Genomic DNA, 20,874 nt, shown 5'->3' on the forward strand with positions numbered 1-20,874 from the left:
GGCATCTCAGTGCATGTGATGCTTAAAGGCATGTATGTGCAGGGGAGGGTCGTGGGGGAATAGATCTCAGTGATTTGGGGGTGAGGAAGAGGAGAGCCAGCAAATCAATATTTCTAGTCCAAAGGGAGCCCAATTTCTAAAGTAAAGGAGCAGCCTGGGTTATTCTAATGGGAAAAAATAGAAACTGTTTAGGTTGTTAAAATGTCACATGTGATTAGGCATGCCATAGTGAAAAGGAAGGGATATAATGGGTTTCAATTAGTTTGATTAAATGGGGTCTAAAATTTGATGACCTCATAATGTGGAAATAGACTGAAGTTATTTAAAGAGCTTTTATGTGTCATCCACTGAGACCTTTTTTTTCTTCGTCTTCTGTAGGCTAAGTTCCTAACAGACAAACTGTATTTCTCTGAACTGAAAATATAATTAATGCCTAACATTTCTAATTAGTAATAGAAATGATAATGGACTGGAAAAGCCCCAGGTTATGCATGAGAGCGTTCACTGCCCCGTTTTAAGAGTATTACTGCAAAACAAACTTGATGTGGAAACGCTTTTTATTCCATTGTGTTTGACACTGTTATTCAGGTAAATCTAAGGTGACATATTTCAGACTGTCTTGCATCAAATGTTTTTTTTAAAAAAACCCAACTAAACAGGCAAACTCTAGAATTGGTTCAATTAAAGGTAATTGTTCAGTGTGGATTATAAATTATGTTGTCAGGAACTGTGAAGCTTTGTGTCTACATTTTATTTTCCTTCAAATATTAAAATAATGGATTATTTATGTTTATTTTTAACTGATTGGAGCTGTGCCTTTTAATTTTTATTTAGTGTCATCCATGCACATGGCATTTTACAAAGAACAGGTATGTCAGTTTTTGAGACACCTTTGGGCAGAATCCGAATTCCTAGTAAGGTGTGGAACTTTGGCATTACATATGAAACAGAGGTGGTCGTGATGTATTCTTTCTATCACATTTTAGCCAAAGAGAATGTATCTTGCCTGGGTCTTATTTTGTACGTTGTCTTCTCTTTTCAGGATCAGATCATCCAGCTAGTCAATGCAATTTTCAGCAAGAAGAACTTTGAGACACTTTCGGAAGCGTTCAGTGTGGCATGCGCTGCAGCTTCCCTGTCCCAGAATAATTATCATTTGCCAGTCATTGCAGTCCCTGAGGGGGCTTCTGCTGTCTCTCACCATCAGCCCATACTCAAGGTGAGTTGCCACTCTTTGATTATTATTTTTAATGATTTGACCTCTAATCCCCTATGGCTGATTTAACATCTGCCTAGGGAAGATAGTGCTAAAACTTTAATTTAAACTAGGCGTAGCCTGTAGCCTGTATCTGTTCAGAGGAGGGCAACCAGGATGATCAGGGGTCTGGAAACAAAGCCCTATGAAGAGAGACTGAAAGAACTGGGCATGTTTAGCCTGGAGAAGAGAAGATTGAGGGGAGACATGATAGCAGTCTTCAAATACTTGAAAGGTTGTCACACAGAGGAGGGCCAGGATCTCTTCTCGATCCTCCCAGAGTGCAGGACACGGAATAATGGACTCAAGTTAAAGGAAGCCAGATTCCAGCTGGACATCAGGAAAAACTTCCTGACTGTTGGAGCAGTGCAACAATGGAATCAGTTACCTAGGGAGGTTGTGGGCTCTCCCACACTAGAGGCCTTCAAGAGGCAGCTGGACAAGCATCTGTCAGGGATGCTTTAGGGTGGATTCCTGCATTGAGCAGTGGGTTGGACTCGATGGCCTTGTAGGCCCCTTCCAACTCTGCTATTCTATGATTCTATGATCTTTTCCAGAAAGTATTCCAGGGACCAGAAATGGCTGTAGCTGCACAATTCAAATTGAAATGTAAAACACTAGCCCCTTCACAGATGGCCATGCTCTATAATAAAGTCTGTACCATCTAGTAATACATGTGTTGCAATCTGTATCAGATTGCAAGCTTTGTTTTTATCTTTTTGCATGAAAGTCCGTATTTTTCTAAATGTACGCATCAATCGTGCACATCTTCCCTCATTGATTAACGTGTCTTTCTGTGCATTTTCAAACATATGCATTTTTCATGCATATTTTCCTAATGTATGCATGCTGTTGAACGCATTTGCGGAGGGGCGCAAATCACACTGCAGGCTTTGAAATGTATGGACTTCAACCACAGATTGCATGCAAGTCCATATTGAATATGTAAGGTGCAAACTGGATGAAGTGAAAGAATTTTCCCATTCATCCCTATTCACAAGTACACACTGTCACAGAGACGTTGTTTTTGTCAGGGAGAAGACTTTTCAGCAGGTGAAAGCTAGATGACTGGCTGATAAAAGATCAGTGGGAAGAGATGTGGGTTTGTGGGGGCAAAGGGAGGATTAGGTTGAGAGGATGGATCTGAGCAGTGTTGGGGGACAAGACTCACATGGACACAGTGAAAGGAGCAAAAGTATATGGGGAATATATTTAGGTATTTGGAGTGTAAGCTGTGTTAAAGGGTATCAGATGTTTATAATGTATCTTGTCTTAAGGAAGATTATGGGGAAATGGGATAAAGAGGGAGGGGGCTGTTTTAAAATGCAAACAACTCTGAGTATAAATTGAAATGCCAACAACATTTGTATTAGGAAACTAATTAGAAGATATCAGTTTATGACAGATGCACGCAGAGAACAATTTTAGGGGTCAGAGTATTCCAAATGTGAGATCTATTCACCTGGATTTGTCTCATCCTAGAGTTTACTATCTAGCTGATAGCCTTCAGATGTTGCTGCAGTGACAAAAATAATGTGAGCTTACAAAACTTTCTCACCCTCTAGCTCCATGTGACAAATGTTATGTCGCAGCCTCTGACTCAGGCAAGTGTGAACTTGGATCATGCGAAATCTGTCGCTACGAAAGCCACTGTTCTTCAGCAGTCTGCCTTTGCCCTGTCCGGGTAAGGAGAAGTTGTTTGTTTGTTTCTTTGCTTCATTATCTTTATTTTGGTGTATACGAAGGTGAACCTCTGTTCTGAATCTAGAATTTGAGATATCCTAGCAAGAACTTGGAAGGAATGAGGCAGATTCAAAATACACACAGCCTCAAGTCCAACATATATGTAGCTGGTGGCCATAACTTTTTGGTAATGATATTTGAATCCATGTAGCTTTCCTCACTAAATGGTGCCTTGCTCTTTCCATTGCCTTGCTTTTGGGGGTGTTATGAGCCCAAAATATGGGCTCCAACTTCCTACGATTTTATGGCTGTGTTTTTATTAACAGAGATGTCTTTGAGCTGAATTTCATGAGTGTCAAGCCTGCCAGCGGCTATTACGATTTTGCAGTCAACATTGATGGGGATAGTCGATTTATTGCAAACAAAGTTGAGGTGGGTATATGTTTTGAATGCTTTTTGAGTTTGCATTGTTCATTGGAGCCGCTTTGGTTACTGTTAACTTGAAACATTCAATGTGAAAACATTTTTCAGGATGACTTACAAAGAAAATCTTAAACAATAACAAACAGCAGAATAAAATGGTGGCATTTTTTTTTAAAAAAAACTGTGTCATGGATTTAAAAGGCTGAGATTTTTTTTAAAAAAGTGGGGTGCTCTTCGTCTGGCACTAAAATGAGATCAGAGTGGGTGCCAAGCAAGTCTCTTTGGGAAGAGTTTTCCATAAGTGGGCCACTACACCCCAGCCAACACCCCCTTCATACCAGATGGCCAAGCACTTTACCGGTGTCTGGCTCAGACTGCAACCCCATTATAAGGAGGAAAATAATTAAAGCTAAGAAACTTCTTTTCTTGTACCACTGTACGGATTTTGTGGGTTTTGCTGGAACCAAGCAGTGTTAGAGCAGAACAAGGAAGATTCTGAATAGTGAGCTGCTGGCCCAGGCCCTTCACTAGAGCAGAAAGAATTAGCTTATACAGAAAACCCTAGATCTTGCAGTTTCTTTCCTGTGATGCTGATGGGACTGAGAGAAAGGCTTCCCCAGAAGATCTTAAAGCACAGGCAGGCTTGTAAGGGGAAATCCAGTCTTTCAGATAACCTGGACCTGAGATGTATAGGGCTTTATAGGTTATAACCAGCACTTTGAATTGTCCCTGGAAACAAACTGGAGCCAGTGGAGCTGTTCTAACAGGGGAGTTGAATGCTCCCAGTAACTAGCCCCAGTCAACACTCTAGCTGCAGCTCTTTGAACCAGCCTCACATAGAGCACATTACAGTAATCCAATTGGGATGTAACTACGGCATGTGTCACCATGGCCAGGTCTGACATCTCTAGGAGCAGACACAGCTGGTGTACTAGCTTTAACTGTGCAAATGCACTCCTGACCACCGCTGAAACCTGGGCACCCGGGCTCAGGGCTGAATCCGGAAGTACACCCAAGCTGTGGACCTGTGTTTTTAGGGGGAGTGTAACCCCACCCAACACAAGCTGAATCTGCCTTTCGATGACCAGGAGCACCTCTGACTTGTCTGGATTAAGTTTCAGTTTGTTTGCCCTTATCCATTTCTGCTGAAAGACACTGGTTTAGCATGGAAACAGCTTCCTTGGAATTGGGTGGAAAGGAATAGTAGAGTTGGGTGTCATCAGCATACTGGTGGCACCGCACCCCAAAGCTCCAGACAAAGCTCCAAACAACGGTTTCCAAACCCTGAGGGACACCACAGGCCAATGGCCAAGAAGTCAAACAGGAGTCCCCCAGCACCATCTTCTGGGTCTGCCCTTTCAAGAAGGAATAGAGCCACTGTAAAACAGTGTCTCCAAGTCCCATCCCAGCAAGGCGGCCAAGAAGGATACCATGGTTGATGGTTTAGAACACTGCTGAGGTCTAGCCGAACCAACAGGGACACACTCCCCCTGTCGAATTCCCAGCATAGGTCATCCACCAAGGCGACCAAAGCTGTTTTTGTCCCATAACCAGATCGAAATGGATCTAGATAATCCATGTCATCCAGTAATCCCTGGAGTTGGGAGGCCACTACACGCTCCAATACCTTGCCCAAAAATGGAATAGAGCTGCTGCTGGTTAGAGAAACTGCCTGGTAACTTAGCAAACAATGGTTCAATTCAAATGGCATTTGTCATCTCTCAGATTGCCAACCAATCTTTTCTAGCAGGCCAACTCCCTCTTCTGCAAAGGCTGTCTGTATCTTGTTCTGTCTGCTAACAGGTAGCCTCGCTCTATGTTACATGTTTGCCCTCACTGAAAGACCTGATTATGACATCCTTCCACCACGCCATCTTATTATTTAGTTCTGCTCTGAGAGCTTAGAATCGATCATTACCTCTGTGTTCTCTACAGCACCTATCTCATCTTGTACAAGGAAATAGGTGTAGAACTATATTCAGGATTATGATTGTACTTCATGGTTGCTAGAAAAAATTCCATTAAGCATGTTTAAAGGCCAGCATGCAGAATACAAAACCGCCATTTATATAACAATCCAGAGAATATAGAGAGGAGGTAAAATGGATCATTAGGGATTTTTACTTCCTATTGAGGTTTTAGTGATTCAGGTACTGAACAAAAATGTATATTCCGTTTATTAGCTGTTGGTTCTTGTTTCAGCTTCAAATAAGAAATTTCTGTGTAGATGGTAGGAAACATAAATATATTGTGTAGCTTGCTCACTATTTTATGACTTCTCGTTGTTTCCAGCACAGTAACTGGATTTTGGAATTTTTTCTCATGCTATTTTCACTTTTTATTTTTCTCGAGTTTCTCTTTTTAAAGTCATTCCCAAGGCCAAAATAGTAGTTGCAACTGGAAGCAATTTTGGTGTGTGTGTGTGTGTGTGTGTGTGTTTTCAAGTGCTGTTTACTCTCCTTGTTATTTTTTTATCCTTAGTTGCCTACTTAATTGAAAAATTAGCATTTAAGTCTTCCTGCTCACTCATTGTGGAACAGCTAGAAGGAGGCACTTGTTTACAAGTGCTGACCTCTGCCATACATATCAAAATCAATGTGGTAATTGGAATAATAATCTCCCTTAGAGCATCAGAAAGGGATTGATGGTGCTGTTTAAACACTCTGGAAGCAGAAGCGAGTGCTAGTGGCAGTGCATTAATGCTGATGGCTTCATATGAACACAGCCTAATAATAAGACATGTTGTTACTGAGGAAAGCTGTCAGAGGGGCTGCTTTTTAAAGGTTGTCATTAGCATTAATTCTACTTAGTGCACCAGAATTTTTGACAATTATGGTCTAAACTTGAGGTTGGTGTGATAAGCAGAAAGGCTACATTGCCTGTGTGTGTGTGTGCATGATTGAGAGAGGGACAGAGATTTATGCATTCACACACACTCCAGAGAAACCATGCTGTAGCAGCCATGAGTGTTACCAAATGCCTAAACCCTGATATTGTGCCAGAATAGGACTGAAATCAGAGGGCTCCATTTCAGCCTCCACAGGGCAAAGGAAAAGCCCTCCATTTCAAAGGTTCAAAAACACGTATGTTGGCTCTAGAGAGACCTGGCTATTTAAAACCTCTTTTTCTCTCTTCCATCCACAATACCTGCCTTTGGGGAGTGGTTGCATTTTTGAACACCAAGGTAGAGGGTGTTTTTAAAACTAATCATTGGGGGCTTGGGGCTATTTGAAAATGTATTAGTTATGGCTGAGGTTGGTTTGTAGCTCTTTGAAAACATTCGGGCAGCATTCCTCTTCTCAGTAGTTGGAGAATGAATGGTCTTACTCGGATTTGAATACATATGCGTTCAGTGAATCTGAATTCCCTGAGAAACTGCTGTCAGTCATTTCTGCCCTGCATTTCCTTCCTTGCTGTGACTTAACCTTCCTCATATACTCACAAACACCTTTCCCTCCAACCTCAAAACTCTCCCTTTTTGGCTTCTCATTTATGATTTTTCTCTCCCCTCCACCCCAAATCCACTCTTTTTCTTCTTTTTTTTAATAATTTTTATTAATAATTTCACATCTTAAAATACAACCACATAATACAATTAACACATAAAAAAACACATAAATTGCTTATAATTCCAGATTATACTTATCTAATTTTACATAATCACATAACATATCATAAATGCACCCCTCCACCCTTCGGGATCTATTCCTGCTTCCAAAATCTCATTGTTTCTTCTGGTGGTGGTTTTCCACCCCCCTTAGAGAATACATATTCTAGGAACTGTTTCCAAATTCCCTCAAATTCATTTACATTTGTTATACCTTTTCTTAACCTTATATTACATGTCAGTTTATCATTAATAGCTATATCCCATATTTCCTTATACCACTCTTCAATATGATAGTTTCCCTGCACCTTCCAGTTCCTAGATATGCCAAATCCACTCTTAACTCCACTGCCAAGACTCATTTCAACAACACCCAGAGATTCTTCAGTTGGGTCATAACTCAGTCCATCACCCTTCTCTTCTTCTATATTTGGATAGTCACAAACGCACTGACTAAGAAATTATACAGCACATATTTTAGTTTTCTGTTAGCCATTATTTCACATTTTATTGTATTTAGTTTTTGTATTTTGTATTTTTATGAATTGTGAACCGCCCAGAGAGCTTCTGCTATGGGGCAGTATGGAAATCATAATAATAATCATAATGATGTTTTTAGTATGGCCGGTGCTCCTGTCGAAGCCCAGGTCGCTCTGTGGAATGCAGAGATGACTCGGGCGGTTGACACGATCGCGCCCAAGCGTCCTCTCCCTCTGAGCAGAGCCCGGTCAGCTCCTTGGTATACACCTGAGCTGAGGGCGATGAAGCAAGAGGGGAGACGGCTAGAACGCAGGTGGAGGAAGACTCGTGCTGGGTCTGATCGAACACGGGTTAGAGCTCACTATCGAGCCTACTCTGTGGCGGTGAGGGTGGCAAAGAGGCAGTTCTTTTCCACCAGCATTGCGTCTTCTCAGTGTCGTCCGGCGGAGCTTTTCCGGGTGGTTCGCGGCCTGTTACACTCTGGGCCAGGGCGAGAGATGGTGGAACCCTCGGTAGCACGCTGTGACAAATTTGCACGGCACTTTGAAGATAAAGTCGCTCAGATTCGTCATGAATTGGACACCACACTTAATGCAGCTCCACTAGTAGAGGTGTTCAGAGCGCCGTCCGGTTCAGTTTTATTGGATGAGTTTCAGTTAGTGAGGCCCGAGGATGTGGACAAGGTGCTTGGCCAAGTCCGGTCGACCACCTGTGTGCTTGACCCTTGCCCCTCATGGCTCATTACATCAAATAAGGAGGGGATCGCCGGCTGGGTCCAGGAGGTTGTAAATGCCTCCTTGAGAGAGGGAGTGGTGCCGGCCTCTTTAAAAGAGGCGGTAATTAGACCACTCCTGAAGAAGCCTAATCTGGACCTGGAGGATGTTAACAACTATAGGCCGGTGGCTAATATCCCTTTCCTGGGCAAGGTGCTTGAGCGGGTGGTTGCAGGACAACTCCAGGCACTCTTGAATGAAACGGATTATCTAGATCCATTTCAATCGGGCTTCAGGCCTGGTTTTGGAACGGAAACTGCCTTGGTCGCCCTGTGGGATGACCTCTGTCGGGAGAGAGACAGGGGGAGTGCGACCCTGTTGGTTCTCCTGGACCTCTCAGCGGCCTTCGATACCATCGACCATGGTATCCTTCTGGATAGGTTGTCTGAGCTGGGAGTTGGAGGTACTGCGTTGCAGTGGTTCCGCTCCTACTTGGATGGCCGATTCCAGAAGGTGGTGCTGGGGGATTACTGCTCTGTGCCGTGGCTCCTAAGCCATGGGGTTCCACAGGGCTCTATCTTATCCCCTATGCTGTTTAACATATACATGAAGCCGCTGGGGGAGGTTATCCGGAGATGTGGACTGAGGTGTCATCAATATGCGGATGATACCCAGCTCTACCTTTCCTTTTCATCAAACCCAGGTGAGGCAGTGGCTGTTCTGAACCAGTGTCTGGGCACGGTAATGGACTGGATGAGGGCTAATAAACTGAGACTCAATCCAGACAAGACGGAGGTACTGTTAGCGGGTGGTTCTTCTGTCCGGCGAGGTGATGTTTGCCCTGTCCTGGACGGGGTTGCACTCCCCCTAAAGGATCGGGTCCGTAGTTTGGGGGTGCTCTTGGATCCAGAACTGTCACTTGAGGCACAGGTGAACTCAGTGGCAAAGAGCACCTTTTATCAGCTCAGGCTGATATACCAGCTGTGCCCTTATCTGGACAGAGATAGCTTAGCTACAGTTATCCATGCTCTGATAACCTCTCGTTTGGATTACTGCAATGCGTTATACGTGGGGCTGCCTTTGAAAACGGTCCGGAAACTTCAACTGGTGCAAAACAGGGCAGCAAGGTTATTAACAGGGACTGGCCGGCGAGATCACATTACGCCAGTCCTTTTACAACTTCACTGGCTGCCAGTCCAGGTCCGGGCCCAATTCAAAGTGCTGGTATTAACATTTAAAGCCCTAAACGGTTTGGGGCCAGGTTATCTGAAGGAACGCCTCCTCCCATATGTACCTACCCGGACCTTAAGATCATCTACAGGGGGCCTTCTCCATGAGCCCCTGCCAAAGGAAGTGAGGCAGGTGGCTACTAGGAGGAGGGCTTTCTCCGCTGTGGCACCCCGGTTGTGGAACGAGCTCCCCAGAGAGGTCCGCTTGGCGCCTACACTGTACTGCTTTCGTCGCCAGCTGAAGACCTTTTTATTCACTCAGTATTTTAACACTTAATTTTAACTTAAATTTAAATTTTACTGTTTTAACTCTGTATTTTAATCCTATATCAACTTTGCTGTGTGGTTTTATCCTGGTTGCGCTTTTTATACTGTATTTCGTAATTGTGTTTTAAACTGTTGGGTGTTTTACTGTGGTTTTAATTTTTGTGAACCGCCCAGAGAGCTTCGGCTATTGGGCGGTATAAAAATGTAATAAATAAATAAATAAATAAATAAATAAATAGTATTTTGCGCTTTTATTATTAACCCGATAAATGCTGGTTTTCGTTTAAACCTTTTAAAATGAATTGATTCTCTTATGTTTTCATCCTGGTAAACAATTAATATTCCTTAAAAATCTTTTCTCCAGTTTCTTGATTCCTCTAATACCAACGTGCCTGTTTTTTGTAGTGCTTAGTGACTCAAAGTTTAAAAATCCTGCACATGTTCGGGGAGCACGTCTAAATTGCTAAGTATATGTAAGCCAGTACACATCTAACACAAAGGTCAGCCATACTCCTGAATAGTTCTATGTGATTGTACAACAGTGTGTTAGGAGCTGTATGGAAGAGGTGACAATGTAAGGAAGTTGCACACATATACCTTCCAGAAAAGAAAAGAATAGAATGTAATTGTATCCTCAGAAAGCCAGTGTGGTGATAATGGCTGAAGTGTGGGATTTAGGCCAGGAAAATCCTGGTCCCAAATCCCTATAAAGTTTATAAGAAGAGTTTTACTTACTGAGTGACACCTCTCTCTCTCTCTCTCTCTCTCTCTCTCTCAGCCTAACCTTGCTTGCAGGGTTTTTGTGAGGATAAAATAAGGGGTGGGGAGTGGAGAACCAGGTATGCTATCTTGAGCTCCTTGGAGGGAAGGTGGAGGGAAATACAGTCTCAGCATTCCGCACCGGACCATCCATGGGCCTCATAGTCTTTTGATTTTGTACTTGTTTGCAGTTGAAAGTCAAGGTCTCAACAGAAGTTGGCATTACAAATGTGGATCTCTTTACTGTGGATAAAGATCAGAGCATTGCACCGAAAACAACCAGGTAACATACAATCAGTTTTATTACTTTACATATAATAAAAACTGATCCCAGTGCTGAGCCTTGAAAAGTCCTACCACAAATTGAGCTCTGCCTAAGTTCCTTAGCTAATTTCTGAAGTACTCGGGTTCTTTGTTTTTTGGTAGGCAGATGGACAAATAGAATCATAGAATAGCAGAGTTGGAAGGGGCCTACAAGGCCATCGAGTCCAACCCCTGCTCAATGCAGGAATCCACCCTAAAGCATCCCTGACAGATGCTTGTCCAGCTCCCTCTTGAAGGCCTCTAGTGTGGGAGAGCCCACAACCTCCTTAGGTAACTGATTCCATTGTCGTACTGCTCTAACAGTCAGGAAGTTTTTCCTGATGTCCAGCTGGAATCTGGCTTCCTTTAACTTGAGTCCATTATTCCGTGTCCTGCACTCTGGGAGGATTGAGAAGAGATCCTGGCCCTCCTCTGTGTGACAACCTTTTAAGTATTTGAAGAGTGCTATCATGTCTCCCCTCAATCTTCTCTTCTCCAGGCTCAACATGCCCAGTTCTTTCAGTCTCTCTTCATAGGGCTTTGTTTCCAGACCCCTGATCATCCATTCCTCTGAACACACTCCAGCTTGTCTGCGTGAATTGTGGAGCCCAGAACTGGACGCAATACTCTAGATGAGGCCTAACCAGGGCCGAATAGTGAATAGTACCTCACGTGATTTGGAAGCTATACTTCTATCAATGCAGCCCAAAATAGCATTGGCCTTTCTTGCAGCCATATCGCACTGTTGGCTCATATTCAGCTTGCGATCTACAACAATTCCAAGATCCTTCTCGTTTGTAGTATTGCTGAGCCAAGTGTCCCCCATCTTGTAACTGTGCCTTTGGGTCTTACTGGGTCTTACATAACGTTCTGGCAAAACTTACTGGGTCTTACATAACGTTCTGGTAAAAAAACAATATTTCACTGGTGAACCCAGGCCTCTTTTCCTCCCTCCTAACATTTGCACAGACACAAAATGTTGCACCCCTGAAAACAAAAGTGTTCTCCACCACCCATGCCTTTCTAGTAGATGGGGGTGGAGGAGCAGCAGCACAACCAGCCTCTTCATGGTTGGCTTCAGGAGGGAACAAAATCTGCCCCAAACAAAACTTTTTCCTTGTAGTTTTCATCTCCTTCTCTGCAGGGGTGAACAGACTTCATGCTTGTCATATCTACTGCGTGTTGTTTTTTTACGAGAACTCTGAGGTCCACCAGCTGGAGCTCAGAGCTCAGTGGGCAGGCATGTATTTAAGAATTAAGAATCAGGGTGCTTCTGAGCACATGCTTGCCCTAGGAATTTGTGATCAGTAGCAGTAACAAGCTTACAAGTCCTTTCACACACACATCCACCCCTGGGTTTCCCTTAAGCATTCTGTTGTAGCAACCTAATTTGGAGTAGGGGGAAAACATTTTAGCTGTTGCTATTATTAGATCATTGAGAGTCAGAAGCCTTTGCCTATCTACTGCATCTCACCCAGAGATCTCTCAGTAGATCCTGATCTACTTTCTGCCCATCCCTGCTTTACAGGATTGGCAGAGGCCTGGTCTCAGACTTTCCAATTCACTTAGCTATTAGTATGCTGGCAGCAAAAAGTGAGCAATGAGTGGGGTTGGAAGGACCGATCTGACTTCCTCAGCAGCAGTTCACTTCTTTTCTCTTCTAAGTGGCAGTTCACTTTTCTTCATTCAGAGTCACTTACCCAGCCAAAGCCAAAGGAGCCTTCACTGCTGACAGCCATCAGAATTTTGCCTTGTCCTTCCAGCTGGTTGATGTGAACACTGGAGCAGAACTCATCCCTCATCAGGTTAGTCTATCCATGTCATTATTTTGTCACTGTGGGTAGCAACCAAAGGACATCTCTGGCAAGGGAAAACCTATCTGAATGTTTCAGTCTGATTGGATGATGGCGGGAATACTAGAGATGAATGTGTTACTCGCCCCAAATTGTTTTGAGATAGAAATAGCACTATATTATCTGCAGTTTCTTAGATCCAAGTCTTAAAAGCATGAGATCATTGAGGGGGAAAACAAGAATAATAGATAAATGTACATGTCCACATACAGATACCAAGTCAGACCATTCATTCAGCTAACTTGCTGCTGTCTGCTTTTGCAGGTGGGAGCTCTCCAAGGTCTCAGGAAGAGAACTCTGTAGGGAAGGGGTGCATGGTAGAGCATATATTTTGCATACGAAAAGTCCCAGGTTGTATCCCCAATATCTCCAGTTAAAGGGTCTGAGCTAGAAGAACTGGGAAAGGATCTCTACTTGAGACCTTAGAACAGCCTTTCCCAACCTCGTGTCCTCCAGATGTTTTGGTGCTCCAACTCCCACCAGCCCCGGGCAGCCTGGCCAATGAAGAGGAATGCTGGGATTTGTAGTCCAAAAAAATCTAGTCACCAGGTTGGGGATGGCTGAGAGTAATTGCCAGTTGAGGTAGATAATATTAAGCAAAATGGACCCATGGTCAGTCTCAGTATTAGGCAGCTTCCTGTGTTCCTCTTTACCCAGCCATGTTACCTGGGATCCTTTTAAGTGGAAATGTTAGAGACTGAACATGCAACTCATGTGCTTACCACTGGGATATGGCTCGACCTTCCCACATACTGCTATAAAACGTAGTGCTATTGGAAGTCCTCCATACTCCATCATTGCAGGCTTTTAAGAAGGCCTTGGAAGCACATTGTTTTACTCTGGCCTTCTCCTGATATGACTGTTGTTGTTTCTGTTTTTATTGCTGATTCTGTTGTTGTTTTTATTGCTGTTTTATTGTGTTCTTACTGCTCTGTTGTGCTTTTATTGCTCTTGATATTATGTTGGTTTTATGTGTTTAATTGTTGTATGCTGTCTTGAGAAGGCTTCTGCCCTGAAAGGAGGCCAAGAAATATCTTAAATAAATAAAAGCTCATGTTGATCCTGGATACAAATCACACACACACACACACACACACCAAAATTTGCAATTTACAAGCCAGCCTTTGTTTAATAGCTTATTTGTCTCAGTTCCTAATATTTGGTGTGCATATGTATGTTTATATGGGATATATATTTCAGAATTGGTTATCCAAATAAACTTTCTGAGAATGAGCCTATCAGGAGGATCTAGTTTCCTGCCAAATTCATGAATTCCTCCTGAGAAAAGTGGATGCCATGTAATAATAGTCTGCCTTCTAATTATAATAGTAAGATACTCAAAGAGTAAAATGTAAAACAGAGTAAGATTCTCAACATTCCCCACTTCAGCCTTGCATGATTTGCAGTGTGTTTGGTGTAGTAGCTGGGCCGAGATTATTCAGAAAATGATTGATCCTTAGAATTAATTCCAAACTCTGAAAGAAACATCTTTTTCACCCTGTTTAGATGACGTGCTAAGCCACAGTGTCTAAGCATTTTTAGCTAAGCATAATGGCTTAGCATGTAGTGTGAACCAGCCATGACTTAGCAGGTTGTTGAACCATTCCTAGCCATGGTGGCTGCATAACCACGGTTTAACCATGCTCACTAACCATTTGTTGTAAAAGGGTTAGCGGCCTAACCACGGCTTTGTGTGACATCTGAACAGGCCCACTATTTCTCCTTGAGCAGTAAAACATATTCCACATTGTCTCCTTTATGCCAGCTGAAATAAGGATGGTATTAAAGAGCCTTGTGATGGTGGACGCTAAAATAATTTTAATCACTTCTTTCTTCAGACCTTTGTACGGCTTCACAATCAGAAGACTGGGCAGGAGGTGGTGTTCGTTGCAGAACCAGACAGCAAAAACATCTACAAGTTTGAGCTGGACACTTCAGAGAGAAAGACCGAGTTTGATTCAGCCTCTGGAACCTACACTCTTTACTTGATCATTGGTGATGCTACTCTGGAAAACCCAATCCTCTGGAATGTGGTATGTTGCTCCAGTTGCACCATGCCCTGCCTTCAATATCGGTGTTATCCAGAGAGAAGTAACTACAGTGAGAGGGGAGATGGATTACTACATCAGTTGTAACTTCAAGGAACCAGCTTGACCTAGAGACAAATAAAATGGATTTAATACTTTTTCCTACATAGGGGAGGCGAAATTATGCCATCCAGCCTGCCTCAAACTGGTGCTCTCTACCTGTGTTGGACTAGGGCTTTTAATGGCCATGCATGCTGGGGATGATGGAGATTGTAGTCTAACCCATCTGGAGGGTACCAGATTGAATAAGGCTGGTGTTGGTCCTTACCTTATTGGAATGTGTACTAACTGTGCTGTAAATGGGCTCTGCCAAATAGTGCAGTAATGTAGCATTAGTTATCATTGCTATCAGGTCACTGTCTTTATCCCCAAAATTAACCATGGGCCTCTGCTTACAATTGCTGTTGTAAGTTAAAGCTGTCGCACCCTGACCTTTTTGCTACTTTTTTATGTGCAAAGGAGTCAACACTCTTTTTGCCATGCTTTAACTAACTCAGGTGTAAGAAAGATAAATACCATGCTAAGGGGTGACTCCATTTATGTTAAGGTATTTTGACTATGTACTATAACATCCATTTTGTTACCCAAATGCCCTGAGACTTTTGGCAAATAGTGATGTCATGATTAGGGGTGGGCGAAATGGCACATGGCCTGCCTCTGTGGGGAGGGGCGCTTGCCTTGCCATCCGTCCCCCACTCGCCGGGCCACGCAAGCCTCCACTGAGCACTTGCAAGGCCTCGGCAAGCGTTCTGCCCTCAGCTGCTGCCGATATTGCACATTTCCCCCTTCCACAGGACAATTTCGGTAGTGGCTGCGGGCGACTGCTAAGTGCTTGCCCGAGGTCTCACAAGCGCTTGGCAGTGGTCTGCGCTTGGTGCTGGAGCGCCCGACTGAGACCGCAAGGGACAGATGCCGGGGGTGGTCCCCTGGCCTCACAGGCCCAATTGGACGCTTGCAACAATCCTAGTTGTGGCATTCCCAGAGGAAAGAGGGTTAGCTTCAGGCTTGAAACGTTGCCCAGTGCAAATCCTTATTATGAATTTTTGCCTGGTTGGATCCAACACTCAGGGTGAATCCTATTTAGCTGAGAGAGGTTGCCACACTCATTATAAGCTAGAACGCTAATATTATAGCTTGAAGCAGGTTTTCTAGTTTGGTGTGGTTTGGTATACAGAAAATACAGTGGCTTTCCAGCTTTCAGGGGAAGAAAATAACTAGTGATTCCCCCTCCCCCTCTTTTCACAACTTTAGATTATTGGCCCTATTGATAGTAATGGAAGTATCGCCTATTAGAGGTACAGGTGCACTTACTTTTATCTTTTGTGGTTTTTAACTGGCACTTTAGCACAAAGTTTAACTTGACATTGGTTAAGTTTGGTGAATCGATAACTCCTAGTCCTCATTATTTATGAAAATGTTATTAAACCTTCTTGAGATGTGGAGGAATGTTCCTTTAAAGAAATTATACTAGTTTAGTATTCTGTGTCCGGGGATATTTATATCAATCACAAACTCCATATAGCAGTTCCATTTACTTATAATATTCACTTCAGGCGGATGTTGTCATCAAATTCCCAGAAGAAGATGCTCCATCTACAGTCCAATCAAAGAGCCTTTTCATTCCCAAGCCGGAGATTCAGGTACAGACCAGATTATGATAAGATGGATGTGTTCCTCTATATCAGCTTTCTCCAATGTGATACCTCGCAGATGTTTTGGACTGTAATTCCCATCAGGCCCTATCAATGTGGCTAATGGCTGGGGATGATGAGAATTGTAGTTTAATGCATCTGGAGGTTACCAAATTGGGGAAGGCGTGGATGTTTTGCTTTGACCATTTTTGTGGCAGTTCGTTTTAGACATCCTCTAGCTTTACAAATATATGTCCGTTGAGCAACCCTCCTATGCTTATAGACTAAAGTTACTTAGTCAACATAGTTACATTGTTGTTGTATTCCCCCAATCCATCCCACTGGGGTTCATATGCATGCGCTTTCTCTTTGGCTTGTACCTTAAAATGTCTTGCAGCACACTCACTCACTTCTGGACAGCTTCCAAAATTAGCATTGATTGCATGTAGAAAGATTTCTAGTAATTTGCTGTCTGAATGTGACACACAAAGAAAAACCACAAGAGCAGGAAAAAATGGCTGTTAAAACATTAAACGTATAGATTCTACAGTGTAGAGTCTGGAGTGATAAAATGATGGGTGGATATCCTGACCCAGGCTTTTCTGGCTGCCTGCTGAGATAAATTATTCTTCTGATACGTTTCTCCTCTTCCTATAGCACCTGTTCAGGGAACCTGAGAAAAGGCCTCCCACTGTGGTGTCGAACACATTCACAGCCATGATACTCTCCCCACTGCTTTTACTCTTTATTCTGGTAAGTTTCTCATATCTCCATATATTGCTTCCATTCGGTGCTGAAATCAGAATAGTATGAGGTTACCATCTTCTCAACCTCTAAAGATTAAATCACAGGTAAAGTGCAATGCAACACCATGGACAGACTTCTAAGGAACAGTACCAGTATTTGTGTAATATGATTGAGGTGTGTGTTTGTGTATAGCACACATATCACACACACACACACACACACACTAATTTCTATTTTGATTGTCACCTTTATTTATTTCCCAAAAATGGGGTGAGTCTGATCTAGGTTTCGGTCTCACCTTTTTATCTAATGCATGTTTTCTAACTTTTCAGTGGATAAAGATTGGAGCCAACATTTCCAACTTCAGCTTTGCTCCCAGCACCATTATCTTTCACCTGGGTCATGCAAGTAAGTTCCTCCCCACTTAACATTTTTCACGTAGGCTTTGCCAGCAAAAGCCTGATGACAAATGGGCTCGCAACCTATTAACTATAATGGACATAATAGTGCCACATTCCTCTCTTTTCCCCATTCTATCTTTCATTGCCAAACGCATCAGTTTTAACAGCTGTCATTAGATGGGGCTTCTGTTGCTTCCATTTAGGTAGCACAGAATGTTCAGAGTTTGCATTTGGGTTGTTTACCCTTTGGTATGTACAACACTTCTGATGAGAGGGGCTAGTGGAATCCCTTTTTATGTCCTTTTATTTAACCTTCTGGGAGAGATTACATTAAGTGCCAGGACTGCTCTGCAGTCTATTGGCTCTTTGCACCTTCTGATGTTTAATTGGAAGCATGTTGCTTTGCCTTTATAATACTAAATTGTCTGATACAGAAACATACCTAAGTTTATTTTCCTGGTGTCTTGGAAGCCATCCTCTACTCCCTTGAAATCCTGGAAATACTATTTAATATCCTGCATAGCTTCATGTTTTCCTGATGAAATGGAAAACCTGTGCCACTATCATCACAAAACATTGGCCCACTTCAGATGCAACCTGGGGAAGGGTGGTTAGGCGAACCACGCCGAGTGCTCCTGCTACATGTGCACGGAAACACAGTCCTAACCATGGGATTACCTCCACCCTAATCACCCCTCTTGAGCGTGAGTAGCTTCTTGAACTGCTACAGGGTGCAAAAGTAGCTGCTCTTCTACGACTGCTTGGAGACCCCTGGGAAGACGTTTTAGGGATGTTGCAGGAGTCTGAGTGGGGAGACGTGTCTGAAGAACTCTCCCCACCTGACTTCCGGACTCCCATCCTGAAAGAACTGGGAATGTTTAGCCTGGAGAAGAGAAGATTGAAAGGAGACATGATAGCACTCTTCAAATACTTGAAAGGTTGTCACACAGAGGAGGGCCAGGATCTCTTCTCGATCATCTCAGAGTGCCGGACACAGAATAATGGGCTCAAGTTTCAGGAAGCCAGATTCTGGCTGGACATCAGGAAAAACCTCCTGACTGTTAGAGCAGTAAGACAATGGAACCAATTGTTAAGTATATGAAAAGAAATACTTGCTTAGTCATTAAAATTGTGTGTGTATGGCTATCTCAGGGTTAAACAGAGAAAGTCTATCTGTGGGCAATTACCTTGAGATAGAGGCTGTTCTGGGAACCTTGCCAAGATTCTAAGTTAGCCTCATCACAGCTGTATGTAATGTAGATAAGAATTGTGTAGATCTGTATATAGTTTCTCACTTGTGTAAAATGGAACTGATCACTGCTTGCTGATCACTGCTCTCCGATCACTGCTCTCTGTGTATGCCTCAGTGTGCTGATCTGAACTGGGCTGCATAGAAGCCTGAAGGAAATAAACCAGCTCTGCTGTGTAAGACCTGCGTGATGTGTGTTTTTTTTCTGAGCACAAACAGAGTTCCAGAAGGAGAAAAGTTCTGGCACAATAACCCAACAAAGGTTATGGGCCCAGTCAAGTCCAGTCTAGCCTAGACCAGCCTACGCCAGCCTAATCCAGGCAGAAGAACCAGAACTTGATGGGAACGGTGCAGTATCAGAACCAGGAGTCTGCTAAAACAGAAAACTGTTGATGAAGGAAGACATCAAGCTAAAGCCAGTGCTGCAAAGTGAGGAAAAATCTCAGTCGGCTGACTCTGAGGAGGACTCTGAGCAGGAGGACGGTGAGATACCAATTCCTAAAGCAGAGGAAATGGCAGGAGCTAATATGTCTGGTTTGCATCAATTGTTGGAAAAGCTGAATGACTCTAACTATGCATTATGGTCTTACAAAATGCAAATGTATCTGATTCAGGCTGAACTGTGGTATGTAGTCACAGAGGATTCACCAGATAGAGCAGATCCACAGAATGCTAAATGGTTTAAGGACAATGCAAAAGCAATGGCAGTTATTGCATTAGCTGTGGAAGACTCTCAAATTTCCTTCATTCAGTTTTTGAATACATCAAAAGAGTGCTGGAATGCGCTACAAGCTGTATATCAAAGAGAAACAGCGGGCAGTAAAATAATTCTAACCCGGAAGCTGTATGGAATGAAGCTAAAACCAGGGGAGTCTATGTCAAACCATTTGAAAAGCATGAGAGAAATCTTCAATCAACTCAGGGCACGAGGGATGGAGTTTACAACTATACACCAAGTCTATGTGATTTTGTCAAGTCTTGATTCATCGTACGACGCGGTTGTCACCATGATGGAAAGTCAAGAGGAGAAAAATTTAACCCTCGAGTATGTAGCTGGAAAACTACTGGAAACCTATGAAAGAAGACAAGCTTCAAAACAACAGAGCCTTAAACATCCTGTGGCTGAATTTCAACAAAGCCATAAATCTTCTGACGTGGTGGCTGCATTAAAGGCAAGGAAATGCTTTAACTGTGGTTCCACAGAACACTTAAGGCGGGATTGCAACAACAACAAGAAGAAAAAGCAGTCAACAGCAAAGTGGAGAGAAGAAAACAACATGAATGAAGCTGAATCAACAAAGAAGTGTCTTCTAGCAAGAGTCAAAGAGACAATGAATCCTTGGTTTTTGGACTCTGGGGCTTCAATAAGTATGGCAAAAGACAAACTTTCATTTGTAACCTTGGAAACTTCTACTTCAGAGCAAAAGTGTGTTACCCTTGCAAATGGAACAAAAATCCAGATTTGTGGTGTGGGTAATGTATATTTTGATTGTCTGGGAGTTGAACTACAAAGTGTTTTATATGTACCAGAATTGGAAACAAACCTTCTAAGTGTGTTTCAGTTAACAGAAATGGGGTATGAGGTTTGTTTTACTGAAGAAAATTGTACTATAAAACAGGGAAACAAGGTGTGTGTGCAGGGAATAATGAAAGAATCTTTGTATGTGATTAATACTTGTACAGAAAATGAAGTTGTAGCCAGCAAAGTCACAACAAAAACAATAGCCAATTGCAAACCACACCAAGAATGTATCCATTTAACTCATAAAAGGTTTGGTCATGCTAACTATAAAACAATTTCTAAGATTCCAGAATTGTGTGAAGGGGTGAAAATCAAACCATGTTCTAACTATGTAGAATGTAATGTATGCAGTGAAACCAAGTGTCATAAGTCAAACATTCCAAAACATAGTGAGAGAACAACAAAAAGAATTTTTGAATTAATTCATGCAGATCTTGCAGGTCCTTTTGAGACAAGTCATGGAGGAAACAGATTTTTCTTGTCTATTGTTGATGATTACAGTAGATTTGGATTTGTGTATGTGTTAAAACAGAAGAGTGAAATTTTTGGAAAGTTTAAAGCCTTTGTTAAGTGGAGGAAAAATAGATTTAAAGAACCTATAGCTAATCTAAGAACGGACCGGGGAGGTGAATTTCTTAGCAACCAATTTAAAAAATTCCTCAGTG

At 42.7% G+C, this 20,874-nt stretch overlaps 1 protein-coding gene across 2 annotated transcripts in view; it reads left to right on the top strand.

Annotated features, from left to right (window-relative positions):
- The window catches only part of RPN2 (ribophorin II), a 44,805-nt gene that overhangs the window by 13,632 nt on the left and 10,299 nt on the right, over positions 1–20,874 (top strand). For both annotated transcript variants that reach the window (XM_063145559.1, XM_063145560.1), the window contains exons 7-15: positions 1,043–1,219; positions 2,821–2,939; positions 3,265–3,370; positions 10,608–10,699; positions 12,410–12,524; positions 14,411–14,605; positions 16,213–16,299; positions 16,948–17,043; positions 17,370–17,445. In XM_063145559.1, the coding sequence (XP_063001629.1) occupies positions 1,043–1,219; positions 2,821–2,939; positions 3,265–3,370; positions 10,608–10,699; positions 12,410–12,524; positions 14,411–14,605; positions 16,213–16,299; positions 16,948–17,043; positions 17,370–17,445 (1,063 nt within the window). The remainder of the gene's footprint in view (positions 1–1,042; positions 1,220–2,820; positions 2,940–3,264; positions 3,371–10,607; positions 10,700–12,409; positions 12,525–14,410; positions 14,606–16,212; positions 16,300–16,947; positions 17,044–17,369; positions 17,446–20,874) is intronic.

The sequence above is a fragment of the Elgaria multicarinata genome, chromosome 1 (assembly GCF_023053635.1).
Source record: "Elgaria multicarinata webbii isolate HBS135686 ecotype San Diego chromosome 1, rElgMul1.1.pri, whole genome shotgun sequence".
In the NCBI taxonomy this organism is placed as follows: Eukaryota; Metazoa; Chordata; class Lepidosauria; order Squamata; family Anguidae; genus Elgaria; species Elgaria multicarinata.